Genomic DNA, 24450 nt, shown 5'->3' on the forward strand with positions numbered 1-24450 from the left:
AACAGCAGCCTCCCATGCAGCCTGTTGTGTATGCCCGGGAGGGGGGGGGGAGAGCACTTCCATTGACGAATGGATACCATATGTGTGACCATGGGGTTTTGGAAAAGCTTCCCAAACAAGTATTTTCCATGTTCTGAAAATGCACCCTTGTACCCCCCCCCCTTAACAAATTTGGCATGTGAAACCCTACCTTTAACAAATATTGGAAACAAAACAGTACCCGTGACAAGTGATCCCTCAAATTGGACCCTAAACATATAGTGTTGGGGGGAAAGTTCATCTTTTTTAAACAAGTATTTTACCCTCGCAAAATATGGACCGTATAAACACGTAGATTTTCTCCTATCTATACCGGTACCTTTTTTTTGTCTTAGTGTTTTGACAACCTTATTACGTTACGTACTTAAAGTGCCATATCTTGAAAAGGAGATCCTTTTTACGTGTATGTTTGGGGCTTTTTTTAATAGTAACGCATGGTAGGCCTATCCATTCGTCAATGGAAGTGCCCCCCCCCCCCCCCCCCCGACCCTAAACAGACGTATTGGCGATGTCAGAAAAAGAACTTGAACAATTTTCTTTTCTCATTTGAAAAGCAACACTACGGTACCATAACAAAACGACGGTACGACTCGGTTCGACTCCGACGACGAGCAGTTGAACTTGAAATCATGATTACATTTCTTTCAGTAATAACTCTCCTTGTGTTAGTCTCAACTCACACTCATACCGCTTCGGCAGTATTTGAGGGGCCTCCAGTGATATTGAGTAAGCTTGAACACTAATTTCTTGCATAAATTACTAGGCCTAATTACCGTATCGGCACTTACTATTTTTGCCTGTTTCATCGGACGGACCGTGTGCTCTTACATGTGTACGACCATGACGACCAGGGCGCGGCGCATCTCGTGACTCGGTCTTGGACACCTGCCAGCTAGGGCTAGCCGGCTAGGCCTACGCTAACCCTGGCCTAGGCCTATCGAAGTATCGTGACACAAAATCCTGACATCGAGGCACAAACTGAACCCTCAAAAAAGGAAAACTTCTGTCTTGTTGGTTCTCCTTGGCTGATCGATAACAAAACGAACCGGTTCCAAAGAGTGACAAAGACCCCTGTTTTGATGAACATTTTTAGTTCCGAAGCCTGTTCCGACACGAGGAATAGGCCTACTCCAAACCAAACTTCCAAAGGCAAAGCCCCCGGTTTTTGTCTCACCGGCGGCACATACCACGTTTTAAGTCGAGAACCCCCCCCCCACCCGGGCTGTGACCCCACTCACACCCATTTTGGCCACCCTAGGCCTAGACAGCTGGCAGCCGTCTGTTTCGAGGAGTTTTTTTATTTTTTTTTCTCCTCGTACACATAGACAGCTCGCTATCGTGCAGCCACCATTAGGGGACTTGCAATGCAAAATCCCCCCGTCGGGGCTCTTCAATTTTTGTCTTTAATGAATAAAAATTTTGAAAATTAATGCGACCAAAATGCAAATTTATATTCCCTCTTGGCATTAATTGCCCCAAAACGGAGAAAAATGAAGTTAAAAGGAACAAAAACAGTGTCTTACCTCGGCTGTCGCGCAAATTCACTTCCCCGTTTTATCCGATCTTAAGTACATAAACATATGGCCATTGAGTCCCCTGTACAGATCGTGCTAGAACTTTGGTCTCTGTATTTGGTGAGTGAAGCCAACAGAGTTCAGCTGAACAACCATCAAAACAGAGACCAAAGCTTTTGGTCTACCCTAGGCCTAGCTTAGTTAGAACTAGACCAAAAGCTTCGGTCTCTGTTAATGTTGGTTGTTCAGCTGAACTCCGTTGGCTTCACTCACCAAATACAGAGACCGAAGTTCTAGCGCGATCTGTACAGGGGACTCAATGGCCATATGTTTATGTACTTAAGATCGGACAAAACAGGGAAGTGAATTTGCGTGACAGCCGAGATAAGTCACTGTTTTTGTTCCTTTGAACTTGATTTTTCTCCGTTTTTTGGCAATTAATGCCAAGAGGGAATATTAATTTGCATTTTGGTTGCATTAATTTTTGATTTTTTTATTCATTAAAGACAAAAATTGAAGAGCCCCGACGGGGGGATTTTGCATTGCAAGTCCCCTAATGGTGGCTGCACGATAGCGAGCCGTCTGTTACGAGGAGATATAAAAAAAGAATGTTAAAAAAATCAGAGTCAAAAGGGGCCTAAGCTTTCGATCCTAGCAGAATCTTCGTCGGAGGCAAAATGACAAACATATAAAGTGAAACAACCATGATATAGACCACAAACATCCAACAGCAACGCTAGAAACAAGGAGACAAAAGGGGCATTAGTGAGAAGAGATGACCAATCAGGTTAATGAAGGGGAAGAAAGAAAAGGAGTGGGTAGACACAAAGGGAAGTAGGTGTGAGTAAGTCCAAAGAAAAATGTTTAAAAAATCCTCGAAACAGACGGCTGCCAGCCCCGGTGGGGTCACTCAATATGACTTAGGGACCGCATGACCGTTGCCAAAATCGCGGGAAAAGGGGTCAATTTCAAGGAACGTCCGCGGACAGAACACTCCTTGAAGTAGTGAAAATAGGGGTGCTCACCGTCCTCGATCTGATGGAAATAGGGGTCAGGAAAAAGGGGAGAACGATTACGGGAAGTAAAATCCGTCGCCGAGTCACCAGCCGCAGAGGGCGCGCGCATCATGCTCTGTATCTTTATATGGACAACTCTACATTTATTTTTACAAAGAATTCTACCGTTACTTTTCTTATTTTTCAAGAAAAATAAAGTTCTTTTGGATTATTGTATCAGTATGACTTGGCTCTTGGTCATCTTTAAGGACTGAGCACTCTGACGCCTGTGTTGCAATTTCCTCTAATGAGGAAAGGGTGTTAAATGCCCTGTCCTTGAAATACGGTAAATAGGGGTAAATTTGGGAAATGGGCAAAAGTGTCCTTACAATCTTATAATTAGGGGTGTTTCAAGGTATCATTTTACCGCAATTTTGTCCTTGTTTTGCGTGAAAATAGGGGGGTAAATTTCACAAAATGTCCTTGAAATTCACTGCAATAGGGGGTCACTTGCATTTGTGGTAACGGTCATACGTGTCCCCCTCTGCGGCTGAGTGACTAAGTTAGAACTAGATCTAGGAATATCACAATTTTTATTTCATCTTCTACGTAAAGGCCTACCGGTATATACGGTACTCTAATAATAAATTAATATTAATGTTTAACATGTTTAATCATTACTCACCAGTTCAACTTCAAGTTTTGTTGTATTGATTGAGTATTACTTTTATTCTTCAAAGAAAATTCCCCCTGAAATATACTTTAATCCCTAGGCAATGGTGTCCTAATGAAATAAAAAGCTCTTTCATTTTATTACAAATTCCTCATAATTTATATCTCTGAAGATACAGAAAATTGTACAATGTTTAGCAAGCGAACAAATTTCAGTCACTGAATTCCATGGGTGTATGTATATTCTTGGCCTCAACTATACATGTAGGTCTGCATTTTTTCAATTTTAAGGGCCAGCATATATATATATATATTTATACATATGTATATCAACCAATTAGTATTTTTTTTGTTTATGACACAGAATGTACACTTACTCTCTCAAAATCAATCATGTTATTATTTTATTCATATTTGAATTTGGTTTTAAAGATGTTTTTAAGTACAAGATGTAAATCGTGTGATATGATACAGATAAAGTGGAGTCTGGTGGACAGTGGCGGGGGCACATCTGGCCTTTTATTATGTTTAAAGATGTGTGTGTGTGTGTGTGTGTGAGTACAAAGCACTTATTTATTTCACACCTTAATTTTTTTTACTTTTTTGCTGACAATTGCATTTTCCCTCTAAAAAAAGTACTTTTTGTTTCAAAATTAAAAACAATGTGGTGGGGTTAGGGGTTATGCAGTGGCTCATCAATACATGACACCACCACAATTTCTGACTCATTTGTTATTGGCCTGGGGCTGGTGGCTCAACTATGCTCAACTTACCCCGCCTTCTATATATTTGTAGTGCATGGTATGCTGTAGATCTACATCCATAATTTGTTTGAAAAATGCTGGAGATTTTGTTCAGATTCAGTTATGTCCTCAGATCCAGGTGGCACAAAAAGGGTAAAGGTTGTCCTTACTAAGTGTTGAAATTTCATTTTGGGTTGCAAAATTGTTACAAAATGCTTGAAAGTATCTGTTTTCAATTGACTAAAAGTGCAAGGGAAATGTATGAGAAATGTTTCGCAGGGTAAGTTTGATTTCGCCATTTCCATTGACACAGCGTGAAACAAGCATTTCTGCGCAAACAGATTTCTGCGAGCTTTACAAAAATTGACTGTGCTCACTCAAGTGTAACATTCTGTCAAAACTTTTAAGTTTATTGGATAGATGAGACCCAAACCCAAGATTATATGTGAAAAATTACCCAGATATTGTATACTTTTTAATTCACAGGGCTTTTTTAAAGTGTAAACTTTTTTTTGATACGCACTGTATAGTGGTTCAGTTTGTTCAGAAACTTCACAGGCATTTTATTTGCAGCATTTACAATTGTCATTATTTTTTTCCCCTCTGCAGTCCCAGGAGATGGCGGTTGTCAACTTGAGGCAACCTTGAACAGGTCAACAACTCTTCACCCATATATCTGCCAAAAAAAGAGTGGCCTTTTCACTCTATGGCTCAATCTAGATGAGTTTGTACCCTACTACTTTGACTGTTTCATTGATAATATGAAGTAAGAGTTTGATTTCTTCTTTATAACTATTATATGATGTCACTGTGCTCTGCTTTCTAATTATTTTCAGAATAATAATTGAATTAATTAAAATGTTTAATAGTAAACTTTTAGGACCCCCAAAACTGGTTGGTAGCCTGGTGGATATAATGCTTCAAAAAATTTTATGCTATCTTGTATGAACAATTTTCTAAGATTTTTTTTTACATTTTTGAGGCAGAGCATATTAGGACAGTCTACAGTGCAACACATGTTCATATTATCTACGAGCATTATGCAATTTTCAGTGCAATGTATTGACCATATCAGTCATGCTAGGCTGTGCAGAGATAGTGTAAAGAGAGTGTAATACCAATGCAGTTGCCTAACAGTCCTCTCACACTCTACCCAACATTTGTACAGAAATTGCTCAATATTTAGTACTTTCTATTGGATTGTGCATTGCTATATATATGACAGGTCTATGAACTGTTGCAGAGTTGCCAAGTAGTACTGGTTTTCAGTAATAAATACTAAGAAATGAGAAAGAATGCTGGCATTTCTGTGAAAATGCTGATTTCTTCATGAAAATACAGATTTTCAGCATTTGAAATAGTGAAATGTTCTCGATGAGGTTGGCATCTCTACTAAATTGGCTTCGGAGTTCAGGTTTCTAAAAAAAAATTCTGATTGAATCCTGAACATTTGATCAATTTATCAAACAAAATCATACAATCAGATTATCAGATGTTGTCACTTTGTGGAGATTGTACTGCATGTTAACGGTCTCCATACTGTGTGCTATGCTTGTTCTCCCAGTATGTAAAATTCTTCATATTAAGTACCGGTACCCAGTATTCACCTTGAAGACCTTGTTCTACTTTATTGAATACATTTTTCAGACTAATCTATGATCCGAAGACAAGAACGAGTCAAGATACAGAGGGTGTCCATGTCTACATACCGGGTTTTGGAAATACAAGCACTGTGGAGTGGCTAGACCCGAGCAAGGTTTCTTACGGTAAATAATCATTAATATCATTGATTTCATTTGAGTTGAGAAACTTCATAAAGGTGGTATGTTAATATTCAACTTGTCATCAAAGAAAATGATGCGTCTAGATGCGAGATACACCCAAAAGACCATTAAATTTGGAGGTGGGAAAATAATGGTGTGGGCTACATCAGATCATTCAGATGTGTAAGAAAGATCTGCACATCAACAGGAGTATTAAAGATTCTGACCTCCATCTACATTCCCACCTACAAGAAAGAACAGATTTCCCAGTAGGACGGAGCTCCTTGTCACACTTTAGCTTCCACCAAGAAGTTTCTTAAGCTCACAAAGGTCAAATGTCTTGAAAATTTGCCACCACAGTCTCCAGACATGATTATTATTGAGCATGTATGGAGCAGGAAGGAGGAGGACACATGGAAAACGAAGCCAAAGAATGTGGGGGAGTTGTGGAAAGGTTTGTGTGGCTGACCTTTTTGCCATTCCTGATGCCTGTACATGTACATCAACCAGTTGTACAACAAACTTCCCAAGACATATGACAACTGTTATCAAGGCCAAAAGAAGTCACAGCAGATACTACAGTTTTAATTCCTGGAGTTGCAGTCAGTTTGTTGTTGATATGATGTCAGATATGACATTTGTTGATTCAGTCTGAATGATTTGTAAAGTGCGACATGACTTTTGTCCAGCTAAAAATAGGCATATTTTACCTTTATTATGTCACTGTTCTAATAAGGTTTGATTAAATGTTATATCACAGCTACCAAATATTTGAATCATTAGAATTAATTTGAATGATATTTATCAAAGATCAGAGGATTTTCAGTAAAGTTAGAAAAAAGTGTTTACTTCGTCAGAATCACCTGCGATGAAAGACTTATGTCCACCACTGTATGTCAAAGGTGCTCTATGTTGAGCTAATGGCACACCTCATTTATGATCATGAAATAATTGAATATTTTTCGGAATACTGACCCAGGTTTTGTGTTAATAAAAACCTTGTATTCTGTACATGCATAATGATTAAATAAACCATATACAGTTCTTAATTAAGGTTCCCCTTGACCTTTCCACAAACATCTCAGTAATGATCTTCCTGCTATTTGCATGTATTCTATGTATTTTTATTTTTAAAAAAATTAAAATATATGTCATCTATCTCGTAAACTATTTTCCTGTAAAACCTCATCCTCATAAATTTACTCTTATTTTCTTTTGATGTAGGTTCATACTACACTCATCTTGTGGATTCACTGGTTGCTCAGGGTTACAAAAGAAATGTCAATATACGAGGAGCCCCTTATGACTTCAGGAAAGCCCCCAGTAAGTATACATCTTAAGCCCTGGGTTCCACTATGCAGATGTTGCTACGATTCAACAAACATTCAGATCGGGTAGGAATCAAGAAAAATGCAGTTAATAAGAATTTTCCTAAGGAAGTGGGATTGATTATGTCCACGTGCCAGGAAAGACCCGATTACACTCATCCCACGACTGCGCGCCGTGTCGTCTACACTTTTCCCGCTCCCCCCACGATTCAAAATGGACATGTTTCAATCGGGGAGATTGGCATGAAATTTTGAATGTGTTCAAATTTTTTGCCGATCTCGCTGATCTGAATATTAGGCCCACTGTTACCCCGTCGTCACAACGTTGTTATGCTGCCCCGATTTCAACCAATTCCTGTTCCACTCTCCAACAATCTAATGATCGGGGTTTTAGATCATGATCGTGGAATGGCCCCTTTAAGGACATTCCCCAGTTATGTTTGTGCACATCACTATCTGCGCATATTTTATTTGACAATAAGTGGACAGGGGAGGTATCAGCTGATTTTTCCAGTCATCGGCACTCTAAAAGCAAATCTTGATGTGTTATTTTATGAAGCTACATGTAGTAGCTGAAAATAATCTAGGAGTATGAACCAAAAAATTGTTGACGCCTCTACCTTTTCAAAAAAAATACTCTGTAGTAATTGAGACGAGTATGACCTTGATGAGTTTGACTTACGGGAAAGTGGTGTAGAATTTTCCTTTATGTAGATACAAGCCATTTGACAGGTTGTTGTCTTTTTAAATTCACATTTGCTCCAACAAAGGTGCTGATAGATATAAAACAAGAACATGAGCCAAAAATTTGTACTGTTCTCACCTCTTTAGTATACATTTCTCTACAACCATGCAAAATCTGGTGGAAATGACTTGGTTTTTGAAAAAAGTGCAGCATTTATTTTACTTTTTAAATTTGTTATATAAATTTTGAATTATTTAGATTTGTTTTTGGTGTCTGTTACACCATATTTTCAAAATTGAAGATGCTGCTTCTCTTTAAAGAGCAGACTAATAGCAATATGAGTTGATTCTTAAGTACCATATAATTCTGATTTATGATGTAAATTGTTGTGAAATTTAGATGGATTTTGACTGAGTAATAGAGGTATAAACTCAACGTTGTGATCTCTTGAGGTCTAAAAGTACGAAATTATTTGTATTGCCTATTTCTCAAGACCTTTCAAATGGCTGAAATTTTACGCTCCAGAGCAAAAAAATCAAGCACATGAACCCATGTTAATTTTTGCATTTTGGGAATGTTTAGGTGCTAAAGTAAATCTGTGCAAAATTTGATGAATATGACATTGATTTCACTCTCATTGTGGAACATTCTTAATGGCTGTGTTAATCAACTAATTTCTGGGGTAGAATTGGGGTATTTTTGCACAAACTTTTTTTTATTATGGGGGTTGAGATAGACTCTTTGAATCATGAACGTTTGAAAGAAAATGTGTGGGCCATGGTATAGAGCCAGTCTAAAAAACAAAGAGTGTGGGCATTCCATGACCTCCCCCCCCCCCCTCAGAATGATGCAATGCAGCTTTATGATGATGTGATGAGTTGATAAATACAGCCTTTTTTAAGTGTTGGGAAAGGCATTGCAAAATATTTCTTTGGAGCCAGAATGATGTTAAACTGAAACATATTAATGTGAACTGGGTTAAGTAAAACTGATTTTTTTATTGATAATATTTAAACAAGTCAGTGAAATAAATCATTTAGGTAAAGATTCATTTGAATAATGTTTGAAATTAGTTACCGGTATTGCAAATCTTTTCAAATAGAGCAGTGATATAGGCAAGTGGTTACAAATGTCAAAGTTAACTTGATGAGGATTTGTCTGTTAAGAAAATGTTTGTTTTGAGATTTATATAAAGTTGATTTTTGGGTATAGTCTATTATAATCTATTCCATTCATTGATCTGTTAGTAAATTTTGAACTCAAGGCACCTTGTTAAAAATGGAAGTATCTTTTTTGATAGACACTATGCCATACAAACTTTGAAGAGCCCCCATCTGAAGACCTTGAATTACCTCACATCAACCCATCAATTTTATCTAGCATAAAACATTTTGATATACCAGCCATTCTCAACTAATTTTGTTGAAGTGCCAAATTTCTTGTTGAGAATCCGGACTGCTCTATCCAACACGCAAAGAGAGAAATATTGTGGTATGGGGGGGTGCAGGACCACCTGAAGAGCAGAAAGCCTTTTAAATGGCCGAGATGGGTTCTCAATCAACAGAAGATTTGAAAATACCAACATACTACACAATTTATTTAAAACATGATAAGTGACTTTGCTCAAATTAGTGTTGATTGTTAGGTTTCTGTATTAAATTTTGTTCTTGATGAGGGTCGTGTATAAAGGCAAACCGGGTATGTTGATCAGTGGTAGAGCGTCAGCCTCATGAACGGGATGCCGTGGGTTCGATCCCCAACAGAGTCACAAAATATATATATATATAGGAATGGAACCTTCTGCCTTCTTGCTTGGTGCTCAGCATTTAGATTGGAGAAGGATAGTAATAACATACATGGAAATGCAGGGCCCGCTGCAGTTCCCTAACCGAAACGGCTACCCTGAGTAGATGAAACGTAATTATGATTATTATTGTTATTAAAAGCACTGTTCACAAACCTATGTTCACATATTATGTACATAGTCTTTGTACCAATCGTAGATGAATACATTAAATAGATCCTCCATAATAGGGGTTATCGAATGCTAGATTACACAAAATCAGAGGAAATCAAATAGCATTTAGATTTCAAAAAGAGCTGAGTTTTTATTTTCCCTTTGTAATTAAATGATCAAACTTCAGTCCAGATTAATAGTAGATCAACCTTTTATTTTCTTATGTTTTTTTCTTGTTCTATACCAGCTACCACGCGCCACTCCGGAAGGCTCGGTGCGCCACAAGTGGCGCGCGCGCCACCATTTGAGAATCCCTGATATATACCTTGATGATACCAGAATGTTGAATAATTTCCTATTATATTTACCATGTTTGGACAATATTTACCAAGAAATAAAACGATTTTGGTTTGCTTCCAGAGATAAAATGACCATCATGTTTTGTCAAAAAATCAAATTTACAATAAATGTATGATTGTTTGATGAAAGGGTATATGTGTATACCAGAGCCATCCTAATGTACAGTAGTAGACAACGACACAACCATGTCCGACGAGCCCAGTGATACAAACTTTACTGAATGTAATATTTTATCACCCGACTTCACAATATCTCAAATATGGCAGAACATAAACACTGTAATTATGTTCATTTTCTGGTGGGTTTCTCTAACTTTTGAGCACCAGTGTACATAGGCCTCTGATAGTTTATTCATTGTGTTCTGAGTTAAGTGCCATTTAAAAAAAATTACTAACATAATTTTGAATGTGTAGAGTGATTTATGTTATGTATTTGTTTATATATCTGGTATTATGCAGATGAAGGCGGCTCATATTTCTGGAGGTTACAGCAGCTTATAGAAGAAACCTACAAGGAGAATGGTCATGAGCCAGTGGTGCTAATATCACACAGCCTAGGGTGTCTCTATACTCTGTACTTCCTCAATCAGCAACCAAACTCCTGGAAGAGCCGTTATATCAGGGCGTGGGTTCCAATCTCGGGTCCGTACGCCGGCACAACCAAAGTCATGCGGGTTATATCATCAGGTGAGGGATTGTTGCTCTTTGTTATAGCTGTCCTTTGGTCATGACAATGCCCCAGCTCAAAATAAGGGGAGATTATAGTTAGGATGAGTCCCTTTAGCTCAGGCAGGCAGGCAGTAATTCCCTGTTCAAATACACCAATACTGCAATGTGACAGTAATATTAATGATGCATGGTTGGAACTACCCCTTATCGACCACCTAATTTATCAAGTATCGTATCTCAGTTTTACCAAGTTTTTGTCTCAGTGCAGAAAATTGAGCAGATCAGATTTCCATGTTTTGATCGGCGACTCCGATTCAATCCACGTATACATCGGCGAACAACTAATATGATGATCTTACATTAGCTCATTTCCACCCTTTTGAAACCGACCACCAGTGATACACGTACGATTCTTGTCGCGGTTGCAAAATATTTTTACTCTTCCAAATCAGTTCTATGTCAACATGCTAAATAATCATCTCACTACTTCCGCTGCGAGCCCCAGCACATGATTCGCCAATTGACGACCGATATTGTTCTAAAGCCATTTCCTATCGGATTTATTGGTATAAACTACTGTTTTTCCGCGGGGTTTGGGTCTAGTCAAAACAATTTTTATAAATTCTACCAGATGTTTCCCTTTTCCCTTATTTTTCTTCTCGTAAAATCGATTTTACCGTTCCTATGGACACTGCACCTACTCTCCCGTGCGTATCGTTTGAAAAAGCAATAATTTTAATGCGCGCAAGGTGGTCGGTTTCAAAAGAGGTGGTCTCACTATACATTTTATTTATATTTCTTTTCAGGTGATAATTTGAATGAGTATGTGATATCAGCACTGACTGCCCGTAATGCTCAGCGCTCCTATCCCAGTTCCGTCTTCCTACTGCCAAACACAGACTACTGGAGCCCTGAAGAAATCATCATTACTACGCCTAAAGCCAACTACACTACAAGAAATTACACACAGCTATTCAAAGATTTGAATTATACTGTCGGGTTGGATCTTCTACAAGACACACAAGGGCTAGTGAAGGATATCAAAGCACCAGGTAGGAAATGATGTGTTTGATTAATTAATCTTCTGGGTGATTTAGTGTTTGATGTTGAGAGTATGAACCTGTGCTTGTCTCGATGATAAGACACCTGTTATTCCTTTTTGTCTTAATGCTCATAATTACATATCCATGGAATATGCTTTGAAAACAAAATGTACTGAAAATAAAAAGCCAATCTTTAGAATGCCACTTTGTGACAATCATAGCTGTGTCACATCTCGGGAATAAATGATAAAAGTTACGACAGTTTTCTAGAATACCACCCCAGGATCGTCGTCAAGCCTAGAAGGAAGTTTACGTGGCACGTGGTTCTTCCAAAATTCTTTCTCTCGATCAATGTTGTACTTCTTTGCAAACTCTATCATCATACTCTATCATCATTTGATTGTATTTTGGATTGTATCTTCGAGTGTGTCCAGGATATTTACACTGTAGATCATCTCTTTTGTGAAGCTCAAGAAGGATTTTTATCTTGGACAGGATAGACATTCTTTATGAACATGATACTGATAGCTACAATGAAACAGAGAAACAACTTTTTCAAAAAGCCTGGGCCTGAACCTTCACATTGGAAATGAATGAGATTGCTTTCTTCAGTGCAGCAGTGATGCCATTATACAATGACCCAACTGCTTTATGGATTCAGCTCTGGCTGTCCAACATGTTTTTGAGAGAATCTATAGTTGGAATGCTTTGGTGATCCCTTCTGTACGTCAACATACAGTAGCATGCCTCCTAGTGTTGCTTGTAAAGAAGACATTGGCCCGAATTCACAAAGGTGGTTTTTAAAACCCACAGTTGAGTCCATGGTTTATGCAGATTTCCTGAATTAATTACGCTTATTTTACCGCGTATTTGAAAAAATGTCCAATGCTGATGCACGCTTTTGTCACAGTGCGCCAAATTGACGCCTGTTGCCATGGTTATCCACGCTATTTTAATAATCTTATTCATGAGTCCACTGTTTTTAATAATGAATCCACTCTTCAAACAGTGGACTCGTGAATAAAATAGCATATCTAATCATGGTAACAGGCGTCAATTTGGCGCACTGTGACAAAAGCGCGCATCAGCATTGGAATGTTTCATGTACGCGCTAAATTAACTGTAATTTATAAAGAAAATCTGCATAAACCATGAATTCAACCATGCATTTTCAAAACCACCTTTGTGAATTCGGGCCATAGAGTTCTGCTATGACAGAGAAAATTTCTGTGATGAGAGGACTGCATGTGTTCCACCACAGTATTACATCTGTGTATTTGGCAATGAATACACAGGATTTCCTGTCAAGTCCTCTGCCAACGCTGCCTGGGTACTGAATCTTGATCTACACACATTTTATTCATAATCCTATGACTGGAAAACCCATTCATTTGGATCAAGATCACATTCTTCTAGCAATTTGATGATGTCTCTGGCTTGCCCATGACCTGTTTTGTCTCTTGTTTCTTTCAGCTGAAGAATATGTTCCTTTGTTTTATCATCTTTGTCTATAAATCATACTAACAATGCCCAGTCTGTCCTTGTATGACCTATTTGGAGAAGTGTCTGTCATAACTGAGTACATAACCGTATCTTTCACAGCCATTTATGTTTTTAAATGATTGTTGTCGGCTAGGTGGAAACATAGGGCTCATGTATGTTGTGTAATATGATCTAAGCTGTTCTTCCTCCAGCCACTCCTCATCACTAACCAACTTAGTAACTGAGCTATCTGGTGACCATTTAGTTCTCCCTTACCTAAAGTTGAGCAACAACCTCTGATAGGTAAGCATAGTTCAGCAATATCCAACAGGATACACACAGACTTCTTGTTGTTCAGTGCTGTTTGTTCCTGTATGACCAACTTAGGACACTCTTTTTCCAAGAAGTTCTTCAAATGTGCTGTCTGCTTTTGAACTGAAGGACATTTTCAAGCGCTGACTTATGAACTCTTCTGCTGAAATGTTCTTCATGGCCATTTCACGTTATTTGTCCAAGAAGTTCTCTAAATGCGCTTTCTGCTTCTTAACACTAACTAGGCCTGGCTTTTTTTGCTGTTCTGTGGCCGGGGGGGGGGTTGATTCACCCCCCCCTGAGATCTCGGCGGCCGATCGCGCGAGCGCTGCAAAAATTTGCATGCTCGTAGTGTACGATGTAATCTACAAGGCTGTATGGTAACATTTTCCAAAATAATGAGATTTTATTTCATATGAATTAATTATGCATAAATCATACTTTTTGCTCTAATTCACTCAATGAAGCTCCTAGAATGCTAATTTTTGGTAAAAATATTCTTAGTAGCATTCTTAACAATCACAATTGAAAAAAAACTTTGGTTTAGGAATTAATTTCTTATGTATTTTATAGTTTCATGAATTGCATATGTATTTCTTTGTTTTTCAACCTTTTGTTTTTCTTTGTTTTTTATCACCAGATTTATTGCACAACCTTTTTGAAGCATAATTATGCTAAAATCAATTGATTTCAGCTCTTTAGAGTAAAAATAATCATATCTTTATGAATAAGATGAGAAAACTCAATTTGCATTGACTTAGTACACAAAATCACATTTTGGAACAATTTTTGGTCTGACAGCACTTACAAAATGTTGCGTAATTTCGGAGCTGCATACCCTGGCATCGTAAATTTGGTCTCAAAAGATGCACAAGACTTAAAAGTATAAACTCTGTGAGTGGCGTGGTCAAAAAATTTGCACGACTGAATGATCGCTGAAAATGTTGAGCAGGGGTCACCCCCCCCCCCCCGGCCTGTTTAGGGTTAAACTGAACACTAAAATTTCAGGTTCTGACTTACGAACTCGGTTGCTGAAATCTTCTTCAAAATAGCCTTTCTCTTGTGCCACTGTCTGATCCCTTTGATCCATGCTGGATAAGCACATTGCGTGATTTCAAGTCAGGTGCCGCCCTTGGTGTTGGTGTTGAAATTTGGATTGCTCCCCTAGTGCCCAAACCTATACGGTGTTTGTAAAACTGATCCAGATCACATTATTGACATCTCAACAACTAGTGAGTGACTTTTTGGGACCATCTTCATTTTATGTTTGGGGCAATTCCATAAAATGATCAACCTTTTTGTACATCCGACCACCATTTTTCTAAAGTCTTACTTCACTTGATAAACTGGCCAAGTCATGGTCATTTGACAGCATTACAGACTCAAAAGAACCAAAAATCAGAGACAGAAAATTTCATGAAAGTCTCAAATATAGGGGGTCGGAAGTACATATTTTATGGAATTGCCCTTTGGTGTTATAATCGTGTAAAAATTGACCATACACCAACACCAAAAGGTCAACACTGAACTTGAAATCACCAATTTAATTTTCGTAGTTTGCATTGGATGATGTTGTCTTCTAATTGTTGTTTGCTGTCATCCTCAGATGTACCTGTATACGCTGCATATGGTGTAGATGTAGCTACTGAGGATAACTACACATACACAGGAACAACATTCCCTGATACACAACCAACGATATCACTGGGCCTGGGTGATGGAACCGTAAATCTGCGCAGTCTAAGAGCATTTAAAAAGTGAGTAAAGTGAATGATTCCATGCAAACGGATCGTAGCTTGTAGCGTCGCTTGATGTCAGTGCCTGTGGGATTAAATATTGAGGATGTCAGACTCAAGGCCAACTTGTTGATTCAAATCAATTACTTCTAAGACTAGTAATGATATATGTTGTTTTTTTTTATAAGGGATGGTGTCAGGGTTTTCTAATAGGGGTGAGGGTTGCTTAAAGGAGACTTGAAGGAGACCCCCCAAGTTTATTTTTCTCCAGTTTTGAAAAAGGGGGTACCTGTGATTTGCATACAAGACCCTGCACACTTTTCAATTGTCTTCTCCCTTCTATTTATTTCCTTTTCTTTCATCTTCTCTCTTCTTTGTCCTTTCTCTGCGTTTTTCCTTTGCTGAAATATTAAATAAGTGCCAAGCAGTAAGTTTTATGCAGAAAAGCTATTATTCAGCATTTGAAGCAGCAAATTTGAGATCCATTTTCAATGCTTTCTAAGAAATACTGACCTTCAGATTGTTCGAGATTGCTAGAACCTTTTCTAATCGAGTAACTCTGCTTTTTCTTTTACCATTTTCACCATAAAGATGGCGTAACGAGCAATATCCAACAGTGATGTGGTATGAAGTCAGAGGGCCAACTGGAGAACACACTGCTATCTTAACAGAGAAATCAGTTTTTAGATTCATCATCAATGAAGTCTTGTTTCCTTTCATCAAGACAAATTCTACAACGTCCAGGAAAAGAAACAAAGACGGTCATAGAAAGAGTCCAAAGCTGACATGACAGTGCATGTGAGTAGACACTGCAGCTGCTTTTCAAATGTCTTCTTCCTATTGATAGCTAGGTAAACATATTACTTATCGTATTAGGATACTTACTATGATAATGAGAAATGTTAATGAATATGTATTATGAAATATTATTACCCGTACAAGGCATTTTAGCAGATAAATAAATGTCATAATTTGCTCGCCACTTTCAATCCGAGACCAAAAGGGTAAACATTTGCCGTGTTGCTCTCCCGGGCTTTGCACATATGAATCCTGTCCAAAAACAGAGGGCAACATTAGCTGTATTTCTGCTAGTGCGCTTGCGCAGGAGGGGCCGATTTTGATCGCTAATTTCAGTATATGAGAAATGTGGCTGGAACCAGTTTGTGAACCAACTCAGTGTAGATAATGTGAGGCGCGGCCAGTGCATGCACAAATCCAAGAGCAAGATTTATATGCGTGAAGTGTATGAGCGCGCCATGCGTGATGCGCGACTGCAAGGTAACAATTTACGTCACAATTGCTTAGCAAGGATTACTTCGCTTCGTTTTTTGAATAACCTGAAATCAGAAGTAGTGATAAGCAAACAGGCATATAAATTGTTCCAAATAATAGCGTAAATTACACATTGTACAGCTTTAGGTAACAATAATGATACTGACTTGCTCTTCTTTCAGGAAACATCAAATATATTGCCCTTAAAAGAACCATATTGCCCTTGTGTGAAGACTCAGGTCAATATGATTTTGTTGCGGGCGACATATTTGATGTTCCTCTCAAGGCCGGTCAAAATTATATACGTAGGTAAATATATACTATTATGAAATAATATTACACCAGTTAGTCCAGAAAAAAAATCATATCTCAGATTCTGGTAAAAATGAAAAAAATAACAATTATTTTACTTACCGGTATCTAAATAAGTGATATGAAACAAAGTCTTAGTTCAAATGCTGTGTCAGGATTTGCCCATTGCATTGGAAATGGGGAATTTCAAATGAATACGATCTGAAATTGAAGACCAAAGAGTAATGTTTGTGTGAGGGACTGTATAATCTATGATATGTAATTTTTGTTTCCTCACATTTTTTTATGATCCAAAATTAGGTCACACGCACGTGGCCTGATAGTCAGTAAGAATAGTTTTAGGATACTTTTTTTCCAGTTCAGAAAATACTTAGCAGTAATTAGGATTATTAGCTAGATATCATTGAAATATGCTTGTTACTTGTAGTTGGGTTGGTAAAAAACATATGCATACTTTTAGATGATTATTATTTAAGTGCTCACCATTGAACTAAACTTTGCTTGAATCACAAATTGAAGTTTTGGATTTACCCTGTATCATATTGGACTTGTTCTGTGTAATTTATTTATTTCAGTTACTGCCATCATCTTTTGTAGCAATTATCTTTCAAGGAATTTTATTTGTAATGTTCTGTGAACCTGGAATATCCAGAGGTGTATCCCATTTTGCGCAGGATTACAGTTGCAATACAACCACACAAACTAACCCAGGGAGCTCACCGTGCATTTATTCATACTCACATGACTAGGGTAGATTGTGGTCACAATAACTTGGAAAGAAAATTGTGAAAACAGAAATTATGCACTTACCATGATAATATGGATGAAGGTCTATCATGTGGCAGTATCCTGACATGGAGGCACAGACTGGAACCTCAAAAAAACAAAAGTTCTGTCTCGATACCTCTCCTAATTCTTTCAAAATTCATATCTAAATGGCCGATTGAGACTGGGGTAGATTAGAAGGAGAGAACTTTTCGTTTTTTTGAGGTTCCAGCCTGGGTTACACACAAACATGCATTTCCCCACCTTAATTGTTCATGCAAATTTTAAGATGTTGGTGGCCCGTATTGTGAAGTCGGGTTTAACTTAAACTCAGGTTTAAAGTTAGGTTTAAGTATGGGAAGCCGAAAGTACAAAATATTTTATTAAGTTATATGTTTCTTATGTTTACTGTGCTCTTTCCTGATTCATCAAAGGTGAAGACAGTCATCTATTTATACTTCCTAGACAATTATGAATGATTTGAGAGCCAAATGAGCTGAAATATGGTGTCTCTACTGTTAGTGATTTATGTAACATTTGGCTATCCATACTTAACCCACAACTTTAAGCCAGAGTTTAAGTTGAACCCGACTTCAGAATACGAGCCACTGTGTTTACCTCTGCTTAACATGCAAATTTTATCTTGTGAAAATTTCCACTTTTAAGTTATTTTATGTTCATGTTATATATTCTTTGACCCAAATTTCGGAGATATGTATTTTTATCTTTGTTTTTAATGTTTTAATTTTGTTTATATTTATCAGTACTAGGTACATGTACAGTGTTCCTACATTTCTTCTTACATTCTAATCTTTAGGGATTGGATGGACATATATGCAGGCCGCGAATTCTTTTGCATCTGTTCCAAGAAATGCTCAAAGCCAAATGTCAAATATTTAACAGTTACATGTATATAAACAACTGATAAGTATTTGAAATGGTCAAATGGTACAAAATGTTCCAAAATAAACTCTTGAGTCTGGGGATCCCCAAGGTAATCTCTGTAGTGAAAAGTTGTTGAGTTCTGTCAAGGTATTCTATTGGATGTAAGATGTATTGCGAACCATGAAATTGGTCTAGCCACAAGGTGTTAAAATCCTACCTCTTAATATTGTACATCCACAGACCCAGTGGGCGTTATAATTGACATAAACCAAAGAACATGTACAAAAAAATGTAGATGGCATATGTTTTGATTTGGACACTGGTTGCACAAATTTAGGTGTGGTGAAGTGACTGTATTTTACCAATTCATGTGTGCTATAACAAAAGCCGACACTTTGAAAATTTGTTAAAGCCCTATACTGTTAGAAAATTTATCCTTAAACTAAAAGAAGTTCATGCAGCAGAGTCTCAAGAACACCTGTAATCATTCCAGATTGCGTAATCTTACATTATATCATGTAAACTTACAGGAAATTGGTATTTGGTGTATGGAACCTTACAAATTTCCTTAAATAAAACACCATCTTCCCCTTTTTAAACAGACCTGTTCTGTTAAATTGTAGAAAAATTCCTGTTTAATGAATTTACAGAATGATTCTGTTGCTTTCTGCATAATCTTGTTTTTTCTGTAAAATTAGGTTTTTGTAACAGTATACATAGGTTGTTTGGGTTCTATCATTGATTTTGAATCATTACTACATTATTTATTTTCAGATTATGAGTTCATAACTTCATTGTCAGATAGAATGAAGAAATTTATCAAAGTGCATCTTGTGTAAAAGACCGCTGTGATCTGAACTCTGGTTTTAATGGGTCCCAGACAGTTTGCCATATATTTATTCAAGTTTAGTGTGTCTTCATCAAAGCACTTGTCAATCATGGGATGAAATGGGAATTGATATGATACAATCAATGTACGGTGTGCATAAAAAAGTTTATACTTTGACAATCCGATTAGATATTTGTAATATCCTGAAGCTTTTTCCACATTTATATGATTTTTGGCACAAGTCTGTTGACAAAAGTTTCTGTTTGAGTGAGCACCACATGCTTATAAAATATTCTTGAAAAATGACTTTGTGCAAAAATGTAAAAAATAAAAAAATTATGTGAAAGAAGGTGGCCTTAAATCATGAAAAGCACATGCACTTCAGCTATTAAGAAGGTTAATTTGAATAAATTTTTCTATAATAACTTTTCTCTCAAGCCCTTCTGAAATGATATTCTTGTGTACGGTAGGCTGTATTAATTTTCTTCATTGTTAGATTTGGAAAACAAAAATTTAAAGTCAAATCTGAATTGTATAAAGTTTTAATTTCCTCAGGATGCATTGTTAGATTTGGAAAACAAAAATTTAAAGTCAAATTTGAATTGTATAAAGTTTTAATTTCCTCACGATGCATTGTTAGTGAAAATCTGAGCCATTGTTTGAAATAGAGACCAACTATGCCAATGATTTATCATTTCATGTTTATCATGGTGTTGAATATATTCTCAACATCACTCACTGTTGGTATATTTTCTATTTGATTTATGTATTGCATTGTGTATCACATCTATCAACATAAAGTGATTTTCTTCATCATCATTATCATTCATCATCACCATTAATGTTTTGAAAAGCAATATTTGAGTTCTACATGTAAACCTCATTTGATTTTTGTTTAATAATTTTGTGCCTGCAATTTCAAATTTGATATTAGTTCTGAGAGACCTTTTTTTTCAGGGAATGATAAATTTTGCTGATTATGGTCCATCCTTACCCACCTCTTCTTTTTATTTATAATTATATTCACCAGTTAATATTGTGTTTATCATGAACATTATTTCTTGTGTGTATGACTATTCTTCATGTTCACCTAACCATGTTCAATTAGTGTATGTGCCTCTTTCAATTTATCAAAATTCAAAACAAAATGGGGTATGAATTTCTATTCTGAATACTGCCCATTGTGTAAAGCTAATCCAGGGGCTGTATTCTGAAAATTTGTCTTAATATATTCTTGTATCTTCAGAGTTACAATAAAATCCGTATTCTGAAAATCCTTGTATTTATAATTTTGCTGCAAAGTGTCATGGCATTCTATTTTCCACTGCCTTGTGGGGTTCAGATAGTACATCGTTTCATTTACAGTTCTACATGTAAAGATATGCACAGTGTATTTTCAAAATTAATCTTTGAAAGTTTTCTACATTTTGATTTGACATTAAGTGGAAAGTGTCTAGGGTTGCAAAGGGCTGGAAACTTACCGGAAATTTTGGAAAATTTCCACGGAAAGTTTCGGGAATTTTCAGCTGCCGGGAATTTTGGGAAATGACCATATACCATTCAACCACTGTTACATCAACTTTTTCATGAAATTCATTGAAATTCTACCTTTTCTGACTGTCTCTAATACTCTTAGCATAATATTTGGCTTGAAACTTGCTGACAAAGCACAATCATTCATTATCTGCCAGGGTAATCCTTTCAATTCATGTATATAAAAATCAGTAAATTGCTACTTTTTTAAATTCACATTTATTGAAAACTCCCAACATATCTTAAAAATTGCAGAAAATTCCCAAAATTCCCAATAAATTCCCATTTATTTCCATGGAAAGTTTCCACCGTGGAAATTCCCGGGAATTTTGCAACCCTAAAAGTGTCTTTCCATTTTCCTGATTTTGTTTTAATTTGAGGAATACCATACACGTTTTTGAATATTTTTTTTAATGTTTTGAAGCAGATATACATGTATAATGGTAAGTCTCATCATCATCGTTGTCCATAGAATTCAGAATTGTCCATTTCTTTTTCTATTTGGGTTGCATTAATGATAACAATATTGATATGCATTTGTTCTAGTGGCATTTGCAAAATATATTTTCATGTGGACATTATAATGATGAGCATTATTAAATCGTCATCAAGATTGATATCGAAAACTTTTTCTATTTATGATAAAAACTAATGTAGTGTATTGTATATATCTTGAAATTTAACAGGTTTGAATAATTGGTTATCCAGGAAAAATATTAGTTGATATGTTGTGTATTTATACCTCGGTCACATTTGCTCTACGGTGAGTCGAAAGCAGTCGTTTTAACACTGTAATGGGTAGTTTGAATAAAAATGAATAAAACAGCTGTTTTCGACTCGCCGTACGACCACCGTTAACAAATGTGATTGAGGTACACTGTATAACTTGGAAGGAATTTATCAAAAATCAATTAATACATGCTAAAATAATTAATTGAAATATGAATGTAAATTATGCAGATTTGATATGCATTCCAGTGAAGTATTTAATTCATCGGAATATTCTTGGTATGATGTGTTTAATGCAATAATGATAAAAATCTACCAATCTTGTAATGCAGTGTATTATCTGGTTTATTTTCGCTTTCATGTTTTCTTAAATTAAGAAATATCCCCTCCTCCCTTTTAATACCTATCTGTGTCATATCATTTTACTTAATGGTGCAGTCACATTTCCCCTACTGTGGCCGTACGGTGAGTCGAAAAGGGCCGTATTTTGTTTGTACCAGCTACGTATGGGTGGTTTGAATAAAACCTGGGGGGTGTTTCACAAAGATTTAAGTATGACTTAGGTCGCACTTAAATGTCGACGCGTACAAGATATGCAACGCGCAATCTTATTGATCAATACGCAGTAGTGCGCGTCCTCTTGGCATGATCTGACCAATGCTGTCATGCCTTTTATACTGCGCGCAACTAGACACTTAAGTCATACTTAAATCTTTGTGAAACACCCCCCCCCCCCCAGATAGAACGGCTGTTTTCGACCCGCCGTACGGCCGCCGTTGGGGAAATGTGACTGCAGCATATAAAGCAATGATGCTTTTCGATAACCCTCTTTTCATAGTTTACTGTCTTTCATCCATCCCTAAATCTGTGTATATACTATCCATCTTAAGTTACCCCTCCCCATCCCCTATTTCTCCACCTAGGAAATGTACAGAGTAGAGGGTGAGGGAAAGAGGGAGGGGACGTAGATAGGGGAGGCACAGAGAGGGGGAGAGAGAGAGCATTAGAAAGAGAGTGGAAGAAGAGAATACATATTTTCACAATCACGCAGAATTATACCAGTTACATTAAACTTGTAACGAGACAAGTGAGTGGATGAGTGTTGGTCGGAAGGAAAGAAGGGGTAACATTTGGATGAATGACTGAATACCGGGTAACAGATTTTTTATAAATGAATGAACGAACGGACCAATGAATGAATGTATGAATTAATATTCATAGAAATAGGCCTATAGATAATTAATGCACTTTGGATGGCATTTCACTACTGCCCTTTAAATTAATTTATGGGTTTACTTAACGTTGTAGTCATCAACGTGGCTACCGGATCATTGTATGAAATTTAGAATTTTGATCAATTATTTGAAAATGAGAGGCCGTCAGCCCGGCCTCGGAAGGCCGGCTGAAAAATACAACGACGATCGCGCGCTTGAGGACACGTGGGCGCGCATTGCCTATAACACGCGCATTAATTTACACAAATTTATTTTGGCCTTTGTTCAAATCCATATCCGAGCCTGATCCGGTGATCAAATCTAGAAATTCTGACATTCGCAGAATAAATTCTCATCTTAAATAACATGTTCTTCTTTTATTTCATTTCTATAGTCATCGTTGAAATAACTTTAATTGTTGGACAAAACAATGGTAAGTTACTTTTTTCCGTTCACGTCGAGTAGCAGTGACGCCACGGGGGGGGGGGGATATTGTAGAATGTAGGGGTGACACGAAATTTTCTCCTGCGTAACTGTGACAGTTGATCCGATCTTATTTTCAGAGGACATATGGTTATTATAGAGTTTCGGTTCAGAATAATGTAAACATATTAAGATTAGGGTTTATTTCGTGTTGGAGGGTAGATTTTATGTTTGGCTTAACATGCGGATTTTCCATCAAAGCAATATTGTCGCGCCGGGGAGTAACAGTAAATGTCATGAAACCATTGTTTTGCTAAGGAATTTAACTTCCCGGTATTGATAGATCTAAGTTAGATGTCGACTTAGGACGACAAATCGGTGGATCTAACGTTAGATCTGAGTACATTAGATCTGGATCTATTTGTTTCTCCAGGGCCCGGTGTCAGAGGCAAGAATAAAAACATTCAGACAACATAGGCACACTCAGCGTCGAGGAATTAGAGAATCGACGGAGCTTTGCATTAAGAAAAGAAATATCTGACGCACATTTAATGCGACTTTTTTTTTAACTTCATGTACCGGTATGAAACTTAAGATAAAACATGAATGTCTTTAAAATTCAGCAAAATTGGGAATTGGAATTGATCGTGCAGGCGATTTTCTAATTTCTCTCGCAAGTTTGCAGAAAGTCGATCTCCAATGAATATATTTTACAAGACGCCAATCACAATCTCATCAGTTCGAGGCTTTCTCCGTCAGCAGTTTCCAAATTTTATGAGGGTGCCGAATCAAGTGAATTAAGGCTCTAGGTCAAGAAATATGTTGGAAAGTTGGGTTGGTTGCATAAGGCACGGTTCTTTTCTCGAAACGGTCCGCTCGGACATGTTGAAGGGCTGGGAGAGATTGAAGAAAGATTTTTTGGGACACTGGATTTCACTGTCACAAAAATATAACAAGATCTAGTCATTGATATGATATTCATCATCATCCAAAAAGAGTGATAGGGTAATTTGAGTCCTTGAGAAAACGTATTGTTTTAGACTTTGTTAGTTTAAATCGATCTTTCCCATTCCTTCCTCCTCATCCTCCCTCTTCTTCTTAATTCGTCTTTTCTTTTTCTTGTTCTTGTTCTTGTTCTTCTCCTCTTTCTCACCTCTCCTCCTCTTTCTTCCTCTTCTTCTCCTTCCTCTT

The 24450-nt window shown here is 37.1% G+C and overlaps 1 protein-coding gene across 1 annotated transcript; it reads left to right on the plus strand.

Annotated features, from left to right (window-relative positions):
* The first annotated feature begins 600 nt into the window (after positions 1-600).
* On the plus strand, positions 601-16436 carry LOC121408248 (phospholipase A2 group XV-like). Its single transcript, XM_041599645.1, has 8 exons — positions 601-765; positions 4573-4729; positions 5611-5729; positions 6951-7049; positions 10515-10742; positions 11531-11776; positions 15168-15318; positions 15889-16436. The coding sequence occupies exons 1-8, from the start codon at positions 669-671 to the stop codon at positions 16085-16087; spliced, it is 1296 nt and encodes a 431-aa protein (XP_041455579.1). The 5' UTR covers positions 601-668; the 3' UTR covers positions 16088-16436.
* Positions 16437-24450: the final 8014 nt, after the last annotated feature.

This window comes from Lytechinus variegatus, chromosome 2, assembly GCF_018143015.1.
Source record: "Lytechinus variegatus isolate NC3 chromosome 2, Lvar_3.0, whole genome shotgun sequence".
In the NCBI taxonomy this organism is placed as follows: domain Eukaryota; kingdom Metazoa; phylum Echinodermata; class Echinoidea; order Temnopleuroida; family Toxopneustidae; genus Lytechinus; species Lytechinus variegatus.